Source organism: Hyperoodon ampullatus (assembly GCF_949752795.1).
Source record: "Hyperoodon ampullatus genome assembly, chromosome: 16".
Taxonomy (NCBI): Eukaryota; Metazoa; Chordata; class Mammalia; order Artiodactyla; family Ziphiidae; genus Hyperoodon; species Hyperoodon ampullatus.
The window spans coordinates 76,041,623-76,063,253 of NC_136929.1; the positions used below are offsets into that span (position 1 = coordinate 76,041,623).

The following is a 21,631-nucleotide window of genomic DNA, read 5'->3' on the forward strand; positions in this document are numbered from 1 at the left end:
ATTCCACACAGCAGTTTAATATTCCACTGTAGATCGACACGTACAAGAAAGGGAAAGTCACAATGCTTCTGATGGAAATGAATCAGTCTAGTGGAATCAACACATTCTCCTGATATTCCTTTGACTTTTGTGTCTAAGGTCCACCCGCCACTTTGAGATCACGTAGTTTCATGGGAACACTTGCACTGGTATATTTTTCTTTCTGAGCTCCTTTCGAAAACAGGTCCTACTTCCTTCCCATGTGCCAACTCAGCTTTACTTTGTCGAGTTGCTCCAGGTGTGAAGGCTTGAGGTCAGCACTCCAAAGCTCACCGAAACGAGGCAGGTAGCTCTGTGGAAGATGCCCCTGGTTTAGAGGCAGATGTGACTATTCTCGTGGCACGTGGTACCCACGCCAGCCACAGACAGGTAAAGCTTCCCATCTGGACACGCACAGATTTCGTAGAGTCCCTGCAAGCTGCTTGCGGGACCCTGAGTCCCCTGAGCCAACTTGGGTAAACATATGGTTTCAGCATCGAGCACAAGCTGCTTGGGAGAGAATGAAAGATGAAGTGGTCAAGGAGGAATGAACGCAACAAGCATGAAATTAAATGCTCAAAATGTTCCAAACAAATTCGCTGTTCCTCTGCAGAGAAAATGAAGTAGGCACCTGGCTTGACTGAAATCCTATTACAATTAATCTGATTCTTTAAAAGGCTATTTCTAGTTTACATCCAGGCAGGGGATAAATAGTCCTTAGGAACTGGAGGGAAGTCATTTTTTTCTTTTACTCATTCTGCTAGGCGAGCTAGAAAAATGTACGATGCGACACTTTTATGAAGACCTTTCAGAATTATTTGACCAAAATAATACAATCCTTTGCCTGATTCACATTTACCTTGTGTTCCACTTTGACCTTCAGCTTCTCCTCCCTATTAGGATAAAGTATTGATACAAGCCACAGAAGTAGATTCATCTTAGTCATTTTAACGTGTGATTGTTGGAATTTCTCCTGATTTTATTTTCCTGTGAGAGGCAATTAAATTCATCCTAATAGCTGTCAACCATTTCCCCAGCTTTTTTTTTTTCTTTTTTTGCAGTACGTGGGCCTCTCACTGCTGTGGCCTCTCCCATTGTGGAGCACAGGCTCTGGACGCGCAGGCTCAGCGGCCATGGCTCACGGGCCCAGCCGCTCCGCGGCATGTGGGATCCTCCCGGACCGGGGCACGAACCCGTGTCCCCTGCATCTGCAGGCAGACTCTCAACCACTGAGCCACCAGGGAAGCCCTCCCCAGCTTTTAAAATATTATTTGAAACTCTACTGCCTTCTATTAAATGCAGGAAAGCAGCAGACACACAGACAACTAAAATAAGATGAAAGCCACTGGATTTTTTTGTTCCTATCGAGGTTTAGTTGAACTGAAATACAAACAAATGGCCATTTACTGAGATCTGGTAATCTGACAGCTTAAGGAAATAAGTGTGGTCACACAGAGCGGCCAAGCCTGACCAGGGCGCTCACTTATCAGAAGGAATTAAACCATGTTTGGGAAGGTTCCATGTTCTTCCTCGCCAACAAGGTTGGACCCCTCCTTTGTTTTACGTGGCTCTCATCCTGTATACTCCAAGCTTTTAATAAACTGGCGTTTGCGTCTGTGTCCCCTCTTGGGATGCTGACCTCTTCATGGAAGCGGTGGGTGACAGCACACATGCGTGATAGGCAGGCTTTGCCCTGGGGTCTGGGTCACTGTCAGAGGAGGAAGTCAAGTGGGTTTTTTTTTTTTAGCGCAGAACCTATTTAGGTTATCGTCTAATGCTTTGGGTTCTGCCCAGTTCTTTGCTTTTCCCTAACTTGTTGGCTTCTCCTCTCTCCTTTTTCCTGGTTAATTGGTTAATTTTTTTCTAGTTATTTTTTTTCCTGTCCTTCCAGCAAACTCTGGTCACTGATGGTCCATATACTGCTTTCTTGTTCATCTTCATTTGCCTTTTTGGGAGAATATTTTCTGGGAGGCCAGACATCTCTTCCCTTTGAACTAGCTCCCAGTGATAAGGGGTATCAACTTCAAGTACGGGTCAGGCTGAGTGCTATTTTTAAAATGACACTGAATTCATGAAAATAAGTAATATTATTTCAAAACTAAGATCAGTATAGATTTTTTTCAAGGCAATATGCTTTTGGTACATAGTGACATTATGATTTAGTAATAAGATTCCAAAATTCCTGGCTTCCACTTTTGCATTTATCTGCTCCATGCATCAAAACTTTGTAAGTTACAACCTGCAGGGGCTTCGCCTGATGACCTTGGTTTCCCACCAGCGGGCTGCCCTCGAGGGTCCTGTGTACTCAGGAGCTGCCTTAACACCACCTCCCTCTTACTATTAAATTAGTGTCATTTCAAAGCTATCTTACCGCACTGGGGTCTCATAACCCTGTGACACTGTGAAGTAAATACTAGCTCCCGTACTTGACAACTGAGGGGGTAGGCCCAGAGAGGCCTGAGGCCTGTTAACGTCCCTGAATTCACACAGTAATGGCAAACTGATCTCGCACTAGAAAGGTCAAGAGCGGGGAGCCTGTACCCTGCTGCCCGTTATAGCCACAGTTCGTATCAGCGATGTTTTATTTCTGGACCTGAGGTTCCGGGTTTTTTCTTCCTGTAGCTCTTACTTTTCATATTTAATTTTCACTTACCCAGAACTTGGTGCGAGCGAGCACCCCTGGCAGTAACAGATGGCGGTTGTCACAGGTAACTCCTAGTGACAGCCCTACTGAGGGAAGCTGGATCACTAGGAAGTGGCATACTGATGTTCTCTGTAAGCTCTGAAAGTCTAGTACTTTTTCAAAGCTGAAAATAACAAGAGACTTGATAGCACAAATACCAAACAAAGCAGTCTGGATCCAACAGAGAATTATTTTGACCTTTCTTGGCCCTTCTTTCAGTGCTAAATTGTCTTTTCCTTCCTTTCACATTTTCTGTGCTATGCCTTTCATGACGTTTCTTTACAAACGACCATAAATTTACTCTGCTGATGCCTTAATGGACAAGCATGTCATCAGTGCTCAGGGGACTTGTACAACGGGAGGCCCACCCCGCCCCCATCTATTGGACTCACTGTCCCATCACTGCTGTGAAGAACGATGTCCATCTGGGAAAGGGCCTCCATTTTCCCTGCAGCAGCTTGAATATGAACGCCTTTCGGGGCGTCCATGCTGAGACTCCGTGTCGGGGATTCTAGTCTGAAATGAGGGAGAGAAACCAGGAAAAATAGCAAAAAAACAGCCACCCCCGGAATCCCCCAACAAAGGGCTTAGCATAGAAAATATAATCAGTAAGGTATATGGTATTTTCACTCATTCTTGAATGCTAACATATGGTACGTTACTCATGGATAAATCCAGAGATAAAGTGCAGTAAAGAATTTTAACTTCCCATCAATGGAGTCTATGAAATTAGCATCCTCTGAAAATAGATGCAAATATTAGACAGTCCTAGCCCTGTGCAGTAGCTTCGATGGCGTGGTTAGCACTCTGGCACACCACAGCAGAAGAAAATGCTATTGGTGAATATCTCTGGAAAACTATTTTTTAGCCAAAATACAAACTTCTTCGGGAAAAAGAGAAATTTAAGGGCAACGCGTACATTTGCTAACACGTTCACAAAATAGGATGTAAATTTGGACTCTAGGTGTTGTTTGCTTTTCTTTTCTTTTTCTTTTTTTCATTTAGGAAGATTACAGGGCAGATGCAAAGATTTCTTTTGGAAAAATACTGAATTAATGGAGTTGACAGGGTGGAGACTGGCCTCCGCTGGGGTTGTTTTTGTAAAATGTATCAGCATCTCCTTGTGATGTAGTCAAACACAGATACAGAACCAGGAACACAGGAGCAGAAAAATTCTCTTATTTGCCTCCGCCTGGAAAAGACTGAGTTTCCACCAGATGGCACAACGTGATCACTGGACAGGTTTTTCAGCTGCTCCAATCTGACTCAACCAAAAGTTGAAAGGGGGACTTCCTTGAAATGTGCAAAGATCCACAAGAAGGAGAACAGGATGGAAACCCTCCCACTGCAGGGTAACAGCAAGGTGGAGGTGGGTAGGAGACAGAAAGGGTAATGTTTAAGAGGAGAGAAGCTCCTGTAATGAATTTGCTGCTGAGTTGACTGAGTGTTTGATCGACTTTTACAATTTTTTAAAATTGAAGTCTAGTTGCTTTACAATGCTGTGTTAATTTCTGCTGTACAGCCATGTGACTCAGTTATACATACATATATTATTTTTAATATTCCTTTCCATTATGGTTTATCATAGGATATTGAATATAGTTCCCTGTGCTATACAGTAGGGCCTTGTTTTTATCCATTCTATATATAAGTTTGCACCTGCTAATCTCAAACTCCCAATCCATCCCTCCTCCACCACCCTCCCCCTTGGCAACCGCCAGTCTCTTCTCTATGTCTGTGAGGCTGTTTCTGTTTTGTAGATAAGTTCATTTGTGTCACATTTTAGATTCCACATATAAGTGATATATGGTTTTTGTCTTTCTTTGTCTGATTTACTTCACTTAGTATAATAATCTCTAGTTGCATCCATGTTGCTGCAAATGGCATCATTTCATTCTTTTTTATGGCTGAGTAGTATTGATTGACTTTTAAATCAGGTGGATTGTTCCCTTTGATCAGCAAGTTTCTTGTCTACCACTATTTGTTATGGAAAACAAAGCTTCCTTATGTACATCTCAGTATGTAAGATCTGATCTGTTACACATTTTAAAATATTACTTTGAGTGCGAGGAAACAGAGACATTCCTAGAATTTATTGGTCAAATTCTGTTGGGTTTAGGTGTTGGGGAAACACGCTGTATCTTCATGAGCCTGGTCTGCTGATCGCAGGCCCCTTCTGACTTTGCTAACTGCCTGCATTTCTCCTGCCAGGACTGATGAAAGAAAGGGGAGGGGAGGAAGGCAAGGGAGGGAGGTGGATGGGTGGGCAACTGCACAGGTCGGGCCTGTTTCAGGGACCCTGGTGAGGGTGAGTCTGCTTCAAAGACCAGTTCTCAAACCGCAAACGACCTCAACAGGCCCAGTGACTAGCTGTTAACGGCATTAGACTGCGATGCTCCTGGGAGAGCAACCTTCGTCCCCTTTGCGTCATTTCTATCCCTGAAGGTGAAACGTTTCAGTGCAGCACAGGTGTAGACACATGTTACCCAAACGGCTGAGATGAGAATGCTCTGAGGTGCACCGCTCTGTGAACGCATTCAACCATGGTCGGATATCAAAGAACTCACGTTCATGTGGAAAAATAAGCAACAGCAGACAGAAACGGTGAAAGGGAAAAGCTGCAAGTGTGTGTTCTGTGTTTGTGTGTATTGTGTATGTATACATGTGTGCATGTATGTATATGTGTGTGTTTTTGGTGTGTGTATATGTGTTTGTGTGTATGCATGTGTGTATATGTTTGTATGTGTACGTGTGCATGTGTGTATATATGTATATGTATATTGTACGTGTGTATGTATGTGTACGTATGTGTATGTGTACATGTGTTTGTGTATATATGTATGTATGTGTACGTGTGTGTGCATATGTGTGTCTGTGTGTGGCTAGCCCTACCAGACACTGAAATATCTTTTAAAGTTTATTTAAGTAACAAAGTTGGTACTTGGACCTGAATAGACAGCTGAGCAGGATAGAGTAGAAACTGCAGAAACAGACCCAGATGCACAGGGAAATCTTATATATGATAAAGGTTACATTTCAAATTGTAGTAGCAGTTACATAATAATGCAATTGCTGGCACCTGGTTGGCCAGTTGGAAGACAGAAAATTAGACCCAGATTTTTGTATCTGTACCTAATACAAGAATAAACTCCAAATGGATCAGCGATCCAAATGTAAGAGAGAAAGCCATACAAGAAACGTGGCTGACAAGTTTCTCTTCATGTAGGGAAAGTCTTTTAATTATGGCTTAAAATCCAGAAGTCATAAAAGAAATGATTAATAAATTTCAGTATATAAACATTAAAAATTAATAGAAATATAATAGGAAAAAGGCTAATATTCTGAATATGTATATATTTTAATCCCTACAAATCCATTTTAAAAAGTAATTAAAGAAGCAAAGAGATGAAGAGTCAATTCACAGAAGAAGCAACCTTAATAACAAAATAAAAATATGAAAGATGCTTAACCACACTAGTCATCAGGGAAACAAAAAGTAAAATAACACAATATAACACATATCAGGATGAAAACTATCATAAACTCTGACAGTGCCGAATATTGGTAAAAATGTGAGGAAAGACAAACTCTCACTGCTCATGAATTAGACATCACTGCAAGCATTCTGAGATGTACGTTGGCCAAGTTTGGTAAAACTGAGTATGTTCATCCCCGAAACCCACACATTCCAAAACTTGGTAGAACAGAAAACCAAGCAGTGCTCTTCATGGCTGTCCTAAAAGAATTTTGAAAAACGAGGCACCCATTACATATTTTAACATCTAAATGTTTTATCATACATTTAAGTATCTGCAAAAGATGTAATTTCTTCCATATAAACATTGTTATTTTTTAAAATGAATCTAAAAATCATGGAGATTTGATACCTGCCAACCTTCAGTTGACTCCTGTGTTCCTTCTGACATACCCTCATTGTTTGGATTTTTGAGCACTTCTTACTTATTGGCTATAAGATGCTCTAAATTCACCTACATTCCCAGTCCTAGAATGGGCCAAGGATTTCTCCAAAGAATTCTGATTCCTTTTGTTGGAGAATGGTGTGAGAAACCAAGTTCTGGCTGCCACTGATTTTTTTTTTTTTTTTTTGTGGTACGCGGGCCTCCCACTGCTGCGGCCTCTCCCGTTGTGGAGCACAGGCTCCGGACGCACAGGCTCAGCGGCCATGGCTCACAGGCCCAGCCGCTCCGCGGCACGTGGGATCCTCCCGGACCGGGGCATGAACCCGCGTCCCCTGCATTGGCAGGCAGACTCTCAACCACTGCGCCACCAGGGAAGCCCTGCCACTGATTTTAATTACTCAATCTCTCATTCCTAGAACTTCTTTTTGTTATTTTCCAAATATTCCGTTTTCATCTTGTCTTTGCCCTACCTTTGTATTCAAGTTTTTTTTTTTTTCTCTTTGAGCCTTTTATTCATACCTGTTTTAAAATCTCTTTGCTTTGCTCTACTACTTGGAGTTTCAGGGGTAACTTGAAGTGGCTGCTAATTCTTCCTCATGGTAGTTCAATTCCTTATTCATTTGCCTTTTTCTTCTTCTTTTAGTAAGCTCATCTTCAGCAAGATTTTTTTTTTCCATCAGTGTTTTTATGCCATTAATATCTTCAGTGTAGTTTCTCTCTCTCTCTTTTTTTTTTTATCACTATTGGTTTATAGACTTGGTGCAGTTTTTAATGTTAATTAAAAACAGAGTTTCAGTTTTGCAAAATGTAAAGAATGCTGGAGATGGAGGCAGGGGATGGCTGCACAACAATAAGCGTACCTTAGACTTTTGAACGGTACACTTGAAAGTGGTTAAGATGGTATATTTTATATTATGTGCATTTTGCCACAGTTGAAAAAAAGTTATATCAACTTTTTTTGCCTATATGAATCCGTCAAGCTCTCGGTTTTATAACGTTCTTGTCTCTACTAACAGTGCACATATTTAAAAAAATGTAATGTAAATTGAAATGTTTAAGAATGCCTTTTGCAAATTTCAAGCCCATATAAGACACCATCCTCTTTCACTAAAACGTGCAAATGTTTTGCCTCAGCTGATGCTCTTCAGGGAAAAACGAAGGGTTTGTGGACCACATGAATCATAACCCTATGGCATGTGACCTCAAGTGTGAGGACAAGCAGATATTCGTGGCATCTCCAAGGGAAGGAGGGCACCCCAGTCAGGTGGGACAACGTGTGTGCAAGTGTGGAGTCGGGGCCTGGCAGTGGCTCAGTTTCAGGACGGGTGAGGCAGGAGGCCCCCAGGGTGCCAACCTAGAGAGCCCCAAGGAGTCTAGGTCACAAGTCAAGTACCCCAGTAGCATTCTGGACTTTACTCTGGCTGATGTGGAATCAATGAAACATTTAAAATAGCTGCATTTACACCCCCATGTTCATAGCAGCATTATACACAATAGCCAAGACATGGAAGCAACCTAAATGTCCATCGACAGAGGAACAGATAAAGAAGATGCAGTACCTATAGACAATGGAATATTACTCAGCCATAAAAAAGAATGAAATAATGCCATTTGCTGCTACTTGGACACAGAGATTATCATACTAAGTGAAGTAAGTCAGGAAGAGAAAGACAAATACCATATAATATCACTTATATTTTGAATCTAAAATATACACAAATGAACTTATCTACGAAACTGAAACAGACTCACAGACATAGAGAACAGACTTGTGGTTGCCAAGGGGCAGGTAGGGTTTGGGAGGGATGGATTAGGAGGTTGGGATTAGCAGATGCCAACTATTATATATAGAATGAATAGACAATAAGGTCCTACTGTATAGCACAGGGAACTATATTCAATATCTTGTGATAAACCATAATGGAAAAGAAAAAAATTCTTTTAAAGTATGTAAAGTATAAATATGTTCTGAACTGTACACTTAAAAATGGTTAAGATGATAAATTTTATATGTGTATTTTACCACAATTTTAAAAATCGGAAAAAATAAATAAAATAGCTGCATTTAACCAAGTCCCTCAGATTTTCTGGAGGCAGGAACAGCTATTGGAACAGTACAGGCTGCACTGGGGCAGGGGCAGGGCTAGTAAAGAGCTCAGAGACAAAAGGACGGGACATACGGTAGGACTTCTAACCTCCTTTGGATTTTTGTAAGAAATGACTTGTTATGGGCGGAAGTTCATCAGAATAGAGACAACTAATGGAATAAGAAACAACCTGGTAATATCTGCTAACGTATTATTCTAGCACATAACCAGGTTATCTTCTATAAGAGAGTTTATATTTGAACAAAATTCTTACCTAAGGTCCTGGGCTGGGTCCGGTTTTATGAGGGGCGTCTCCACTGAATGTTCAAAAAGAGCCCCTTCAGGCCCTAAACACAAACCAAAGATGAAGCTTTTACAAAAATAAAGTAAACAACAGCCAACAAATCGAGCATTTATACTGCATATTACAGGACACGTAGGTTCTGATCGTTGCTGAATTCATACAGGTGTTTGAGTTGCAGGAAAAAAATAGGTATAACTGCTTTCCTGCTTTTCCAAGGATACCATGATTTCATTAGATGTCTATAACAAAATATGATTTTTAAAGCAGTTACAAATACCCAGGCTTATTTTAAAACCAGAAAGCAATATTAGCCCTCAAATTGAAAGAAATTTCAGTTGAAAATTGCATTAAGTCCATATATTTTCGGTAATAGTAATTTGATTCATTCTCTAGATTTTATGTGTAAAAATTGTATCTTGTGTCATCTGTTCTTAAGGCACATCAGGAAATTTATAGAAAAATCCAAATTTTGAATATTTAAAATTGACTTTCTAATTTGTACGAATCAGTATGTTCCCAGTTGTCTGGTTAGTCTGAGAACCTAATTATGTGCAAGACACGGTGTGGGTATTGGGTTAGGGTGCAGAGATTCGAAGGTGATATATCCTAACTTGCTTAGTACTCAGAACCCTATAAGGCAGGTATGATTATTTTCCCATTTTACTGAAGAGGAAACTGAGGAACAGAAAGGTTAATTAACTTGCCTAGAGTTACACAGCTAAGTGGCCGGCCTGTGATTTGACTTCAAAGCCCACACTTTTAACCTATGCACAGCAGGGTTATTCACAGATAAGTGCTCATCATGATTTACCTAGGTCCTTCTGCCTGGCCTAGACCACACCCTTGTCTTGGGCTCCACCAGTCAGTACAAAATGAAATTTCAAAATTACAAACCAGGGCTTCCCTGGTGGCACAATGGCTGAGAGTCTGCCTGCCAATGCAGGGGACACGGGTTCGTGCCCCAGTCTGGGAAGATCCCACATGCCGCAGAGCGGCTGGGCCCGTGAGCCATGGCCGCTGAGCCTGAGCGTCCGGAGCCTGTGCTCCACAACAGGAGAGGCCACAACAGTGAGAGGGCCTGCGTACCGCAAAAAAAAAAAAAAAGAGAGAGAGAGAGAAACGCAAGCAATTTAATACGAGGAGAATTTAGGCTGGAAGGACAACTTAAGGAGCGCAGACCCCCAGAGGCCATCAAGGTCCTCTTATGGAAGTTTGGAGAAGTCACTGCACAAGGAAGTGACCCTTGGAATTGATGGGACCATTCACCACCACTGAAAGGGGAAAGTCAGGAAAGAAGCAGAGCTGGAGGAAAATACCGAATGAATCAGCCTGGAGACCTCCTGTGGGATCACGTATGTCCTTAGAGTTGAAGCCAGTTTTAACTGGGCCTTTTGTTCCTTTCAGCTGAAGGGCTGTTAACTGATGGAGCAAGTCATCAACTGTCCACAGAGCTGCATGACTGGGTCCGGAGCCAGATGTGTCGAGCATGTGCTTGAAGGGTGTGGTGCTCTCTAAGCAGCTGCTAGAGATCCATCTTCACATCTTTAAGGGACATGGGCTCACCACCTGTGTTTACCTTCACTTCTTCTTCAGTGGCTGAAACCTTACTTTCCAGGTCCTCTTTTGTGGGTGGCTTTGTGGGTGACTCCAGAATTCCTACGTCGTCACTTGTAACATATGTAATTCCATTTAGCTAATCAGAGAAGGATGAAGGGATTGAACTGCCTTATTGCTAGATTGTGTCTTTCCCCTTAGTGATGAGACTGGATACTCTTACAGGGCCCTGTTTTCCTTCCTAAATGTTGGGGAATGGACCCCGCCTAGCGAATCACTGCCAAGGAACTGAAGTACCCAACCATGCATCATCTTCCAGAAGCCGGTTCTGGCAACGGGATAAAATATTTTTTTTTGAAGATGACATTTTGATGCTGCTCCAACAACATGCTCTGCGACTGGGGTTAGTAAAAGAGACCTGCTGATTTTGGTCACTTGGTGACAATTCTATTTTTAGGGGGAAAAATGAGACTGCTGAAGGCCGAGATCAATTTCAAACTGGGGTGCTGAAATTGTTTAATCTCCTCCATGAATTTGATTTAAAAATGATTTTTCAGTTTCCCCGTTGACTAGAGTATATATGGCAGCTGTTTAAGAATGGACGAGGGATTGCACGTTACTCTTTGCGTTCTTGAGACAAAGGCAACGGCAAGAAAGCACTTCTTGATGTGCGTTCAGATCAGGATGTACTGCAAGTCAGGAATCCGGAGGGGCCGCCTTAAAGAAAGACCACTGAGTCCCTCCCCTTACGCCCCATGCTCAGGGCAAGAGGCCAGAGGGACGAGTGTACAGCCAAGCATTGAATTCTCTTTCTCTGCCCCCAGAGTGACCTGGTTCTCTGTCACTTCTCACTCCTCTTTCCTTGGCTGTCAACTGCTGTTGCTTTTGTTGATCCAAGAAACTCCAAAGGCTACTTGAAATCAATCCATTTAAAACAGAGATCAAACTTTTATAGTACGTAGTGGAGAAAAGCTTGAATGGGAATTTACTTGCAAAAATTAACGTTTATAAAGATATTCTTCTTGTATTTTATATATTTAACAAAACTTAACCATCACTGTAGCAACTATGGAATCGTATGACATAAAGAATAAATCAAGTTTTGTTTTTTGGTGCAATTTTCCCAACACAGTTGGAATTATATGATGGCTGTAGTAGTTTTCTATTTCTGTGTAAAGCCTTTGGGTTATACCAATTGGAAAGAGATAAAAGGAAACAATATGGTGGGGAAAAAAGAGTGGGTAAAGACTTGTGAGGAAGATTTCATTCTTCTAAGAGTATCAAAGAATTTCAAAAGAAATGCCATGAAGAAAAGTCAACAAATTCAAACTACAGTCCTTTTTCTTATCAGCCTGAAATATTCCACAGTAAACTTGCCAAAACTACAATTTGCTTTTGCAGAAGTGCCCTCCATGGGATACTGTTTTTCTTAAGAGTTACTACAGATGAATGGATACAGAAGATGTGGTATATACACAACGGAATATTATTCAACCAGGAAAAGAAGGAAATCCTGCCATTTGCAACAACATGGATGGACCTCGAGGGAATTATGCTCAGTGAAAAAAGTCAGAGAACAATAAGTACTATATGATCTCACTGATATGTGGAATCTAAAAAACAAACAACCACAAAACAAAAACTGAACTCACAGACGTAAGGAACAGATTGATGGTTGCAAGAAGTGAGTGTTGGGAGGTGGACAAAATGGGTGGAGGTGGTCAAAGGTACAAACTTCCAGTTATAAGACAAATCAGTCACGGGGATGTGATATATAGTATGGTGACTACAGTTACCACATATTGTGTATTTGCAAGTTGCTAAGAAAGTAGATCGTAAAAGTTCTCGGGCTTCCCTGGTGGCGCAGTAGTTGAGAATCTGCCTGCCAATGCAGGGGAAATGGGTTTGAGCCCTGGTCTGGGAAGATCCCACATGCCGCGGAGCAACTGGGCCCGTGCACCACAACTACTGAGCCTGCGCTCTAGAGCCTGTGCTCCACAACGAGAGAGGCCCGCGCACCACGATGAAGAGTGGCCCCCGCTCACCACAGCTAGAGAAAGCCCTCGCGCAGAAATGAAGACCCAACACAGCCATAAAAAAAAAAAAAAAGAGTTCTTGTCACAAGAAAAAAATTTTAAGTATGTGTGGTGATGGACGTTAATTAGACTTATTGTGCGGATCATTTCACAATATATACAAATATTGAATCTTTATGTTGTACACCTGAAACTCATGTTGTTTGTCAATTATTCCTTAATTAAAAATAAAGAGCTACTACATACCAGTTACTCGAAGTTTATCCGTACCAACCACAACTGCCTTTTCATCAACAGTAAACAGTGGCTTGCTGTCCTTGGAGTTGATCTGAAACTGTTGACTCTGGACCTCTACCATTTTGGGACCTAAAGAATGAATTAAAACATTTTATTATAAAGTGTGTAGTCTATGCAGTGTTAAAAGCTCTACTTTTACACATGCCATGGGACCCAGTGGTACCAAATCACTAAACATTTAAGATTTGTTACCAGTAATTTTTTTTGATTCTGTGATTAAATTTTAAGTCCTAAGCCTAAATCCATTATATTATTAAAATTAATGTAGGTCACATGTATGTTGATCTATATCAAACATATGTATGGGGCTTCCCTGGTGGCGCAGTGGGTGAGGGTCCGCCTGCCGATGCAGGAGACACGGGTTCGAGCCCCGGTTTGGGAAGATCCCACATGCTGCGGAGCGGCAGGGCCCGTGAGCCATGGCCGCTGAGCCTGTGCGTCCGGAGCCTGTGCTCCGCAATGGGAGAGGCCACAACAGTGAGAGGCCCGCATACCGCAAAAACAAAAAAACAAAAAAACAAAAAAAAAACATATGTATGAATGAATTATATAAAAATTATTTTTTTCAGGTTTTTAAAACTTGCCCAAAATAATATGATTCTTCTACGCAGATTACTGAAATTGGTATTCTTTTGAGTATTAACCAACTGAGGGGTTTATATTCTGAAATGTGAGATTTGTGAAAGACCATCTTATGAATGGCTTCCTTCAATGGCCAAAGTTAATGCAGACAATGAATGAGTCACACTCGGATTCTTGCCTCTGCCCTGATCCTCACCTCCTACTCCATGGAGCAAACAGACATCACCATGGAAACACACGCTCAAGTTCCTGCCCTTCACCTTCATCTCAGGCACTTCTGTCTTCTCCAGCCCTTCTTTCTACTTCAGGAACAGGGCATCACTTTCTCCTCCAAGCTTACTCCTTTCACATGACCTTTTTCTGTTTGTTTGTTCATTTTTGCTATACAGCAGGTTCTTATCAGTTATCTACTTTAGACCTATTAGTGTATATACGCCAATCCCAATCTCCGACCCACTGGCTTTTAAATTACGACTGTACTCAGTAGATGTTTAATGTGTGCTTCTGTGTGCCAGGCACTGGGGACACTGTACCTTCAGCGTGTGAGATCTTGTTCAATGTCTCTCATTGGTACATTTGGGTATCCATCATTTTATGTTTTCTGATTTCTCGGTGCTTCCTGTCCTTCTAACCTTAGTAGCATAATGGATTCATCTCTCTAGAACATAGCTCTCAGCATTTGCTTAAGGAACTACAAGTGTTCCTTCATTCTTTTGTTAGTTCTATTTTCTTATCTAGAAAAGTAAGTTTATTGTGAAATGGATACTTGCAGATTTTGTGTATGTGTCCCTGTGTCCCTCACAGTACTCATTCAAGTTGATTGGTACCTGCTAGAAATTAAATAGAAGCTTTTCAACTAATACATTAATCCGTTTTGGATATTGTCAGCAACATATTCTTATGTTTTTTCACTAATTTGTGCCTCAGAACCCTCCAATGATTCTTCATTTAAATGTGTGTGTGTGTGTGTGTGTGTGCACATGTTACAAAGTGGAACACATTTTTTTTCTCTATGTTTTATCTCCTTTCTCTTAAGGAAGCCTGGCTTTATTTTTTGATAGTTGCCTGTATTTTTGCTCTCCTGAGCTTTCACCCAAACTCAGTTATCCTGTGATTCAGTGTCACTATTTACCTCTTCTGGTTCACTGATATATCTTACATATTTATCATACAAACACTGATTTGCATTAAGTGATGAATTTGAAGTTATTTGAGTTTAGAATCAAGAGAAAAAACTGGAGTAATTTATCCAATAAGAGTTCACTGTTTAGCTCATTGGAGATTCATATAACAATTCGAGGAGAATTTATCAAGTGAAAGTGGTTAAACTAAATGACATTTTTTCTGTAACCATTGTTTCATATACATTGATGAAATATTCAACAAATGAGTTTAGCTGCATAATTTTCATGAGTAACAAAGCTACATAAATCCTCAAATCAAAGAAAATTCAGGAAAGTGAGCCTCTTCCATTCAACACAAATTTATTGTATGCTTTTATGTTCAAGGTTTTGTGCTAAGAATTGAGGCTATATAAAAGAGATGCAGTTCACAACGTATAGGATTTCATAGTCCACTGAAGAAAAAAGCATATAAGTCTAGTCCCAGGGCAATTTGATAAGTGCTGTGAAACAAGCATGGACAGTGTCCAGTGAGAACCCTGACAAGGAATTCCTGTCCCTCCTGGGGGGTCAGGGATGACACCTCAGGGAAGAGGATGTCTGGGCTGACCTGGAAGAGTTCATGTTTCCCTGATGAAGAGAGAATGTGAGATTCTAGGTAGTTTTAAAACACCAAGTTTTAAAAACACTGTTTTTTAAAATTTTATTTTATTGAAGTATAGTTGATTTACGATGTATTAATTTCTGCTGTACAGCAAAGTGATTCAGTTATAAATATATTCTTTTTCATATTCTTCCCCCACCCCCTTGGCAACTGCAGTCTGTTCTCTATGTCTGTGAGTCTGTTTCTGTTTCATAGATAAGTTCATTTGTGTCATATTTTAGATTCCACATATAAGTGATATCATATATTTGTCTTTCTCTGTCTGACTTACTTCACTTAGTATGATAATCTTTAGCTCCATCCATGTTGCTGCAAATGGCATTATTTCCTTCTTTTTCATGACTGAGTAGTATTCCACTGTATATATATACACAATGTATATATATATATTGTGTGTGTGTGTGTATACCACATCTTATTCATTCATCTGTCTATAGACACAGGTTGTTTCTCTGTTTTGACTATTGTGAACAGTGATGCTAACCCCTTGTTTTTTACTCCTGACTTTCTTTATTGAATTTCTCTCTTCTGTTTACCTAAGAAATTTTGAGTTTGTTTCCACTCATGACCCCAAATCCCTCACAGCTGTGGCTCAGACTTATACTTGAACCCTTGTCCACTCTGGAGCACCCTGGACAGGCCATCTTCCCCCACCCCATCTCCTAGAACTCTCTCCCACACTTAAGCTGGCTTTCCAGCCCATCCCTTCCTACACAGTCTTTTATTCATTCCTCCATTCATTCATTCAACAAGTATTTATTGAATACCTCCTAAATATATGAGTGGCCTGAATTAAGAACTGTGTCATTGACTGAATGGAATAACCTAACTCCAATTTTTGAGTATTACATAATCAAATTATTGTGTGTGTGTGTGTGTATATATATATATATTAAATGTGCAATAATATTATTGTATATATACAATAATTATACTGTATTTACAATAAATATATTTACAATATAATTTTATAATTATATTTACAATTATATATATATATATTCCTTGGAATATTATGTAGCCATTAAAATAATGACATTGAAATGGAAGAAATTAAAAAAACAAAAAGAGAGTACTATGTAGACTTCTATGCAAATAAATTTGAAAACCTAGATGAAACGGAAAATTTCAGGGAAATAGGAATTGCCAAAATTGACCCCATTCAGCTAAAAAGTCTTATTTTGAAGCTAACCAGAATTGGTTTCTATTATTCGAAGTCAAAAGAACATTAACTGTAGTGACCAGAGCTGCATTTATAACTAGTAAGATTCCCCTGTTGTTCACAATTCGTTGTCTTTTAGTTCCAAGATTTGAGATGCTAGCTGTTGATGCTTGCTCTCCTATGTTTGATTTCTTTTGGAATTTAAGACTTTTGGCTTTGATTGTATTGGTTGCCAATTTTTTCAGTGGTCTTAGTAATAAACAATTATTCATTTAATTAAATGGGATTACTTTGTCTAGTTCACATAAATCACATTTTAATATCCAGATTGGCTAAATTTAACTTCTTCCAGGAAATGTGAGGCTGGAATGAGTGTGATTGTGGGAAGTCATTTACTGAAAATCATCTTGGATCTGGTGAGTTGAATATTTCCTAGTTCAGGATTCTCAATATAGCAGAGGCTTTCCAACCAAAGGTTTAATAGATATCACTTATTTTAACTCTACTTCAGGTATGAAACACTAAGGTTAAAACTCAGAATTTGAGGTTAACAGTTTAAAGTAATTCTGATGGGAAACTTTTTTTTTAAAGTGGATTCCTTGGTGACAAAAACACCACCATTATTTGCAGAAACAAGGACCGTTCCTGGTGTGCCATGATTTAATGAAATCTGAGTAGAGAGGGAGGGTGGTGGAAACACCCCTGATGGAGAAGCAAGTCCTAAGGTGACTCCTGGTTTGGCTTCTCTACTAACGAGCTGTGTGTTTTTGAGAAAATTAGCTTTTCAGTGCTTCCATTATTTCATCTACGAAATTGGAGACAGATTTATGTTATCTTTAACTCCTCTATATATGAAACTCCACACTTAGCAAAAAATTAAATGTGAAAATGAGTATTTGTGTTAAATCATTTTCAGAAGAATATAAAATGAATCTTTTACTTTTGGAACTCCCAAAAAATAATTACACACTCTAAATGTTATTAATTACTTGACAGCATATAGAAAGTAGCACATAGTCATTCAATAAATGAATGAATGACAAAAGATGGGTAAAAATCCCTCAAACATTTAAAAACTATAGTCAAACATTTTTAAGAAATTTAAGAAATGGTAGACACAATTCATAATACAATATAATTTATAAAGAAATATGATTTGGTTTAGACAAGTTTCACGAACATGTATGCTGTGTAAGCTCAGGTTCATCTCTAGATTTATTGAGAATTTCACTGGACTTTGTCATAAAACAAGCTTCTAAGCAAAAGAGAAATACAATTTATCATTTAGAAAAAGTTATAAAGATTAAATCAGAATACAGACTATGGAACTCATGTATTACTGTAATAAAGAGGAATCATAAAGTTAAGATATGGCTGTACCTTCCAATGTAACATTATTGTTCTGTAACAACAGCCATTAAAAAAGGGGGACACGGAAAGTTACCTGCCTGTGTTGGTAGTACACTTGTCATCTATTTCCCCATAATCTGAAGAGCCAACCAATTTCTTAGATTTAGCAAATCTATAAAGTGTTGATGGTGTACAGAAGGTATATTCCTTTCACCAGCTGTTTGCTCTTTTGTTATTTCTTCCATCGATATTCTTTCTTTCTAATCCTTTTGCTCTCTGTGCACGGTTCCAAAGGACCCTTCTCCCATGTGACCATATTCTTTGGTCTTAGCTGATCGGATGGGTGTACATGGCTCAGCCAAGGGCAGTTGGTTGAACAGAGTAATTGGGCCAATTAGAGTACTTTGCTGTGAATTGAGAATTCATGACATTGAAGACCAAGTTGGCTGGTGTTGAGAACTATAGCCAATCGGATGAAGAACCAGAGAGTCCTGTAGAGTTAGAACTGGTGCAACCATGATACCAGGTGAAAATCATGGACAGAGATTCATGGAATGGAGGGGAACATGGCAGAGAGAAGGAGAGAGGGAGGGGGAGAGAGGGAGAGAGAGGATGAATACTTTGATTCTCCAGCCCTGGTCTTTCTTTTCTTGAGGGCAGCTACTTTGTTTCCTTTCCTCAGTCTCTGTGGGATTATTTTGTATCCTGCAACAATCATTGTTTCTTGTACTACCTTAAATGGTCCTCTTATTTCTTGGAACCAAAATAACTTCACTTAGAATACTTCAGACTGTCCTCCCACCACCTGAACTAGTCTCCATGGTCCACACAGCATGATATTTAGAAAACTCATACTTTGATTGCTCATAAATAACTTTGAATTCTCTAGAAGGAAAAAAACAAATGGATCCATTCAGCACAACTGTTCATGGACCACACACATGCAAAGCACTGTTATGAAGCTGGACTCACCCACTTTTAATCTGCCTGTAACTTCTCCCTCTGGGTTGCGTGCATTTACAGTCACATTCTGTGTGGACTGCAGAAGCAGAGATGAGTCCTAAAAACAGATTCACAATGTGAGCCAAATATAGACTATTTAAAATGACTATACGTTTGTATTTGTATATAAATTGAAGATTTACACAAAATAATTTCTCCAATGTCATAGATCCTGTGAACCTATAAATTTGTGGCTAAAACTATTTTTTAAACTTGGATTATATTGTGTGAAGGGGGTAAATGCATTATTTTTTTTTCCCCACAAAATATAATAACCTCCTGAGTTTACAGAGCCTGTGTGCACTGGTTACAATGGACCAAGTCCGTTCTCAAGGTGAAGATCTGAAACAATCAAGATTTAATCAGTGTTTTGTCTTTTCCAAGGAATTAAAATTTCATTTCTCATAACTTATGCCCAGGACATGATATATTTTTAAAAGGTAAATCAGAGAGCGGTTAGCTCTTCTATAAATAAAGACCATATTACTTATTTTCAAAATGCAAAAGGCTTCTCACAATTTCAAAAGAGCTTTTAAAATCTGTTGGACGCCTACGTTTTTAGAGCTTTTTGTTGGAAGATACAGTGGCTTTATGAGCACGTAAGTGGGGTCACAGTCTGAGCGGAGGCTTTGTCTCACAGAAGATTGCTGGTTCTTCTATAACAGTTTTCTTCAAAAGGAATGCAGTGATTTGGCTGCTGGATTCAGGTGGGTTTATGTCACTCAGAGGGAACCAAATATCTTCCAAAGTTGTGGGGTATAATATGATTTTTCAGAAGGAAAGAAGTTTTAGGAGTGCTGTGGAACTCTAGCAGGTCAGAAAGTCTCCAACTTGCTTTGTGGAAGCAGATGGATGTACCACTGTCTCACCTTTTATCCAATGGCGTGACCTTACTACTTGTTTTTGCTGTGTTTTGAAATAACCAGCATGATAATAAGAGCTAATAATTCACCAACGATTTTTACCATCAGCCTCTCCTTTTACCTCCACATTTTGAAGGAGGTGGCATTACTCCTCACATACAGATGAGGAAATTGAGCTCAAAGAGATTAAATGACAGCTCTCCCAAAGTAACAGCTAGCAGGTGACAGTTCCATGACGGAGCCCGGTCTTCAGGTGCCAACTTCCAGGCTCTTTTTCTTTTTTTATCATTTTCCCTGAAAGGGAGGACATGGCCCAGGTCAGAGCTGTGAAGCCCACTCCCGGGCCTAGACAAAGTAAGCTGTCCCAGGAGCCACTCTGGTTGTCTGATCCAATGGATGCTCTCCAACAGTGTTCTTTTTCTGGCTTCCACCGCAGGGGCTGCCAAGGCTAATTGCTTTCTCAGCCTGTCCTGCAGGGAGGGAGACCCAAGTGATACAATTCTGGTCAATGAGATGTAAGCAGAAATCTGCTGGGGCAGTGCTGGGGGTTCCCAGGCAAGGTTTTGGGTGTGACCATGGCGGTCACTTGCTAGGGCTCACCCAAGGCACGTGGCCAGGGAAACATGCAGTGTCGACGCATGCACCCCTTTCATCAGAAAAGCAAACTTTCTGTGTTTCACCATTATTTATTTTTCATGAAACACAAATTATTTAAATGTGTCCTCATTTTCTTACCACTCTGGAGTGTATTTCTTTGGCATACAGTGGGAATAAAAACTCCGATTCCCCCTCCAGGAAAAGTCCATCTTCTATAACATACAGGTGACCCATCCCTCTCTGTTAAAAAGAGATTTGTTATTGCTTTCTTTTTCACTTCTTTTAGTATCAACTTAAATTATGTATGCATTTTCATAGATTTCCTATCGGCACTTTACTGTATTTCTCTTAAATACTTTATTTAAAACTTGAGTTGTTTTTATTCAATATTCAGTATTTTATTATGTCTTGTGTAAATACAAAGGAGTATTTAGGAAATGCATGCAAGATTTAAATAATCACTTTATAACAAACATGCAAGAGCCCATCACGTCACACAAAAAAAATCTTACCATTACTATTTAAAATTTTTTAAAAATTAAGATGCAATAAAATGGACTCTTGAGGCTTATAGTTCTATGAGTTTTAACATATATAGATTCGGGTAGCTACCAACACAATCAGAATACAGAACTGCAATGAAAACCAACACCCTATAGTTTGCAGTGAAATTATTTTAAAAAGCTAAAAAAGAAAAGTAAATGTTATATTATTTTTTGCTACTGAAAATCCTGATCCAGACAGGAAACCAACATTAACTGCATGAAAGGAAGCTTCTGTTGATACAATGTGGATGGAGTGACAGCACAAACAAAACAAGAACATGTTTATCAGGAAAAAAAATACTTACTGGGGAAAACCACATCACTTTAAGAATCCAAATTGTAAGAGCAAAATTCACAAGGAGGATGATGAGCAAAAGAAGAACAAATAAGTAGAGGCAACGCTTTCTCCAGCCATAAATGCCGATTTTGTAGACAGACTGGTTCTCTGGACGCTCTATGTGGGTGCCTTCTGTGGTCGTGGTGTATTGTTCACGCACCATCTGCCACCGGGTGGGGGGCAAGGGAGGGAGGGGTAAAGAGAGGGGGTAGGGGGTAGGAGGGGGGTAGAGGGAGAGAGGGAGAGACACATGGCCAGAAAGAGAATTTGTTTGTCAATACTGATTGACCACTAGTCCAACAAAATACTTTTTACCCCAATAACAAATTTCCAGAATTAGTGATGTTTAAAATGAGCATTGGCTATTACTTTGAAACATGTCACTGTATTTCAACCACAGTGATAATCTGTCATGCAACATATTTAGATATGACAAATTCATTTGAAATCCAGTGATTATATTTTCAGATTTTAATCAATAAAATCAATATATATACAGCTTTCAAAAT

The 21,631-nt window shown here is 39.7% G+C and overlaps 1 protein-coding gene across 1 annotated transcript; it reads right to left on the bottom strand.

The window, feature by feature from the left end:
* Window positions 1-351: 351 nt before the first annotated feature.
* Window positions 352-21,285, bottom strand: SGCG (sarcoglycan gamma; the record flags this gene model as incomplete). Its single annotated transcript, XM_079722070.1, has 7 exons — window positions 352-525; window positions 3,094-3,217; window positions 8,983-9,055; window positions 12,849-12,968; window positions 18,751-18,838; window positions 20,379-20,480; window positions 21,091-21,285. 7 exons carry the CDS (start codon window positions 21,283-21,285, stop codon window positions 352-354), a joined length of 876 nt encoding a protein of 291 aa, XP_079578196.1.
* Window positions 21,286-21,631: the final 346 nt, after the last annotated feature.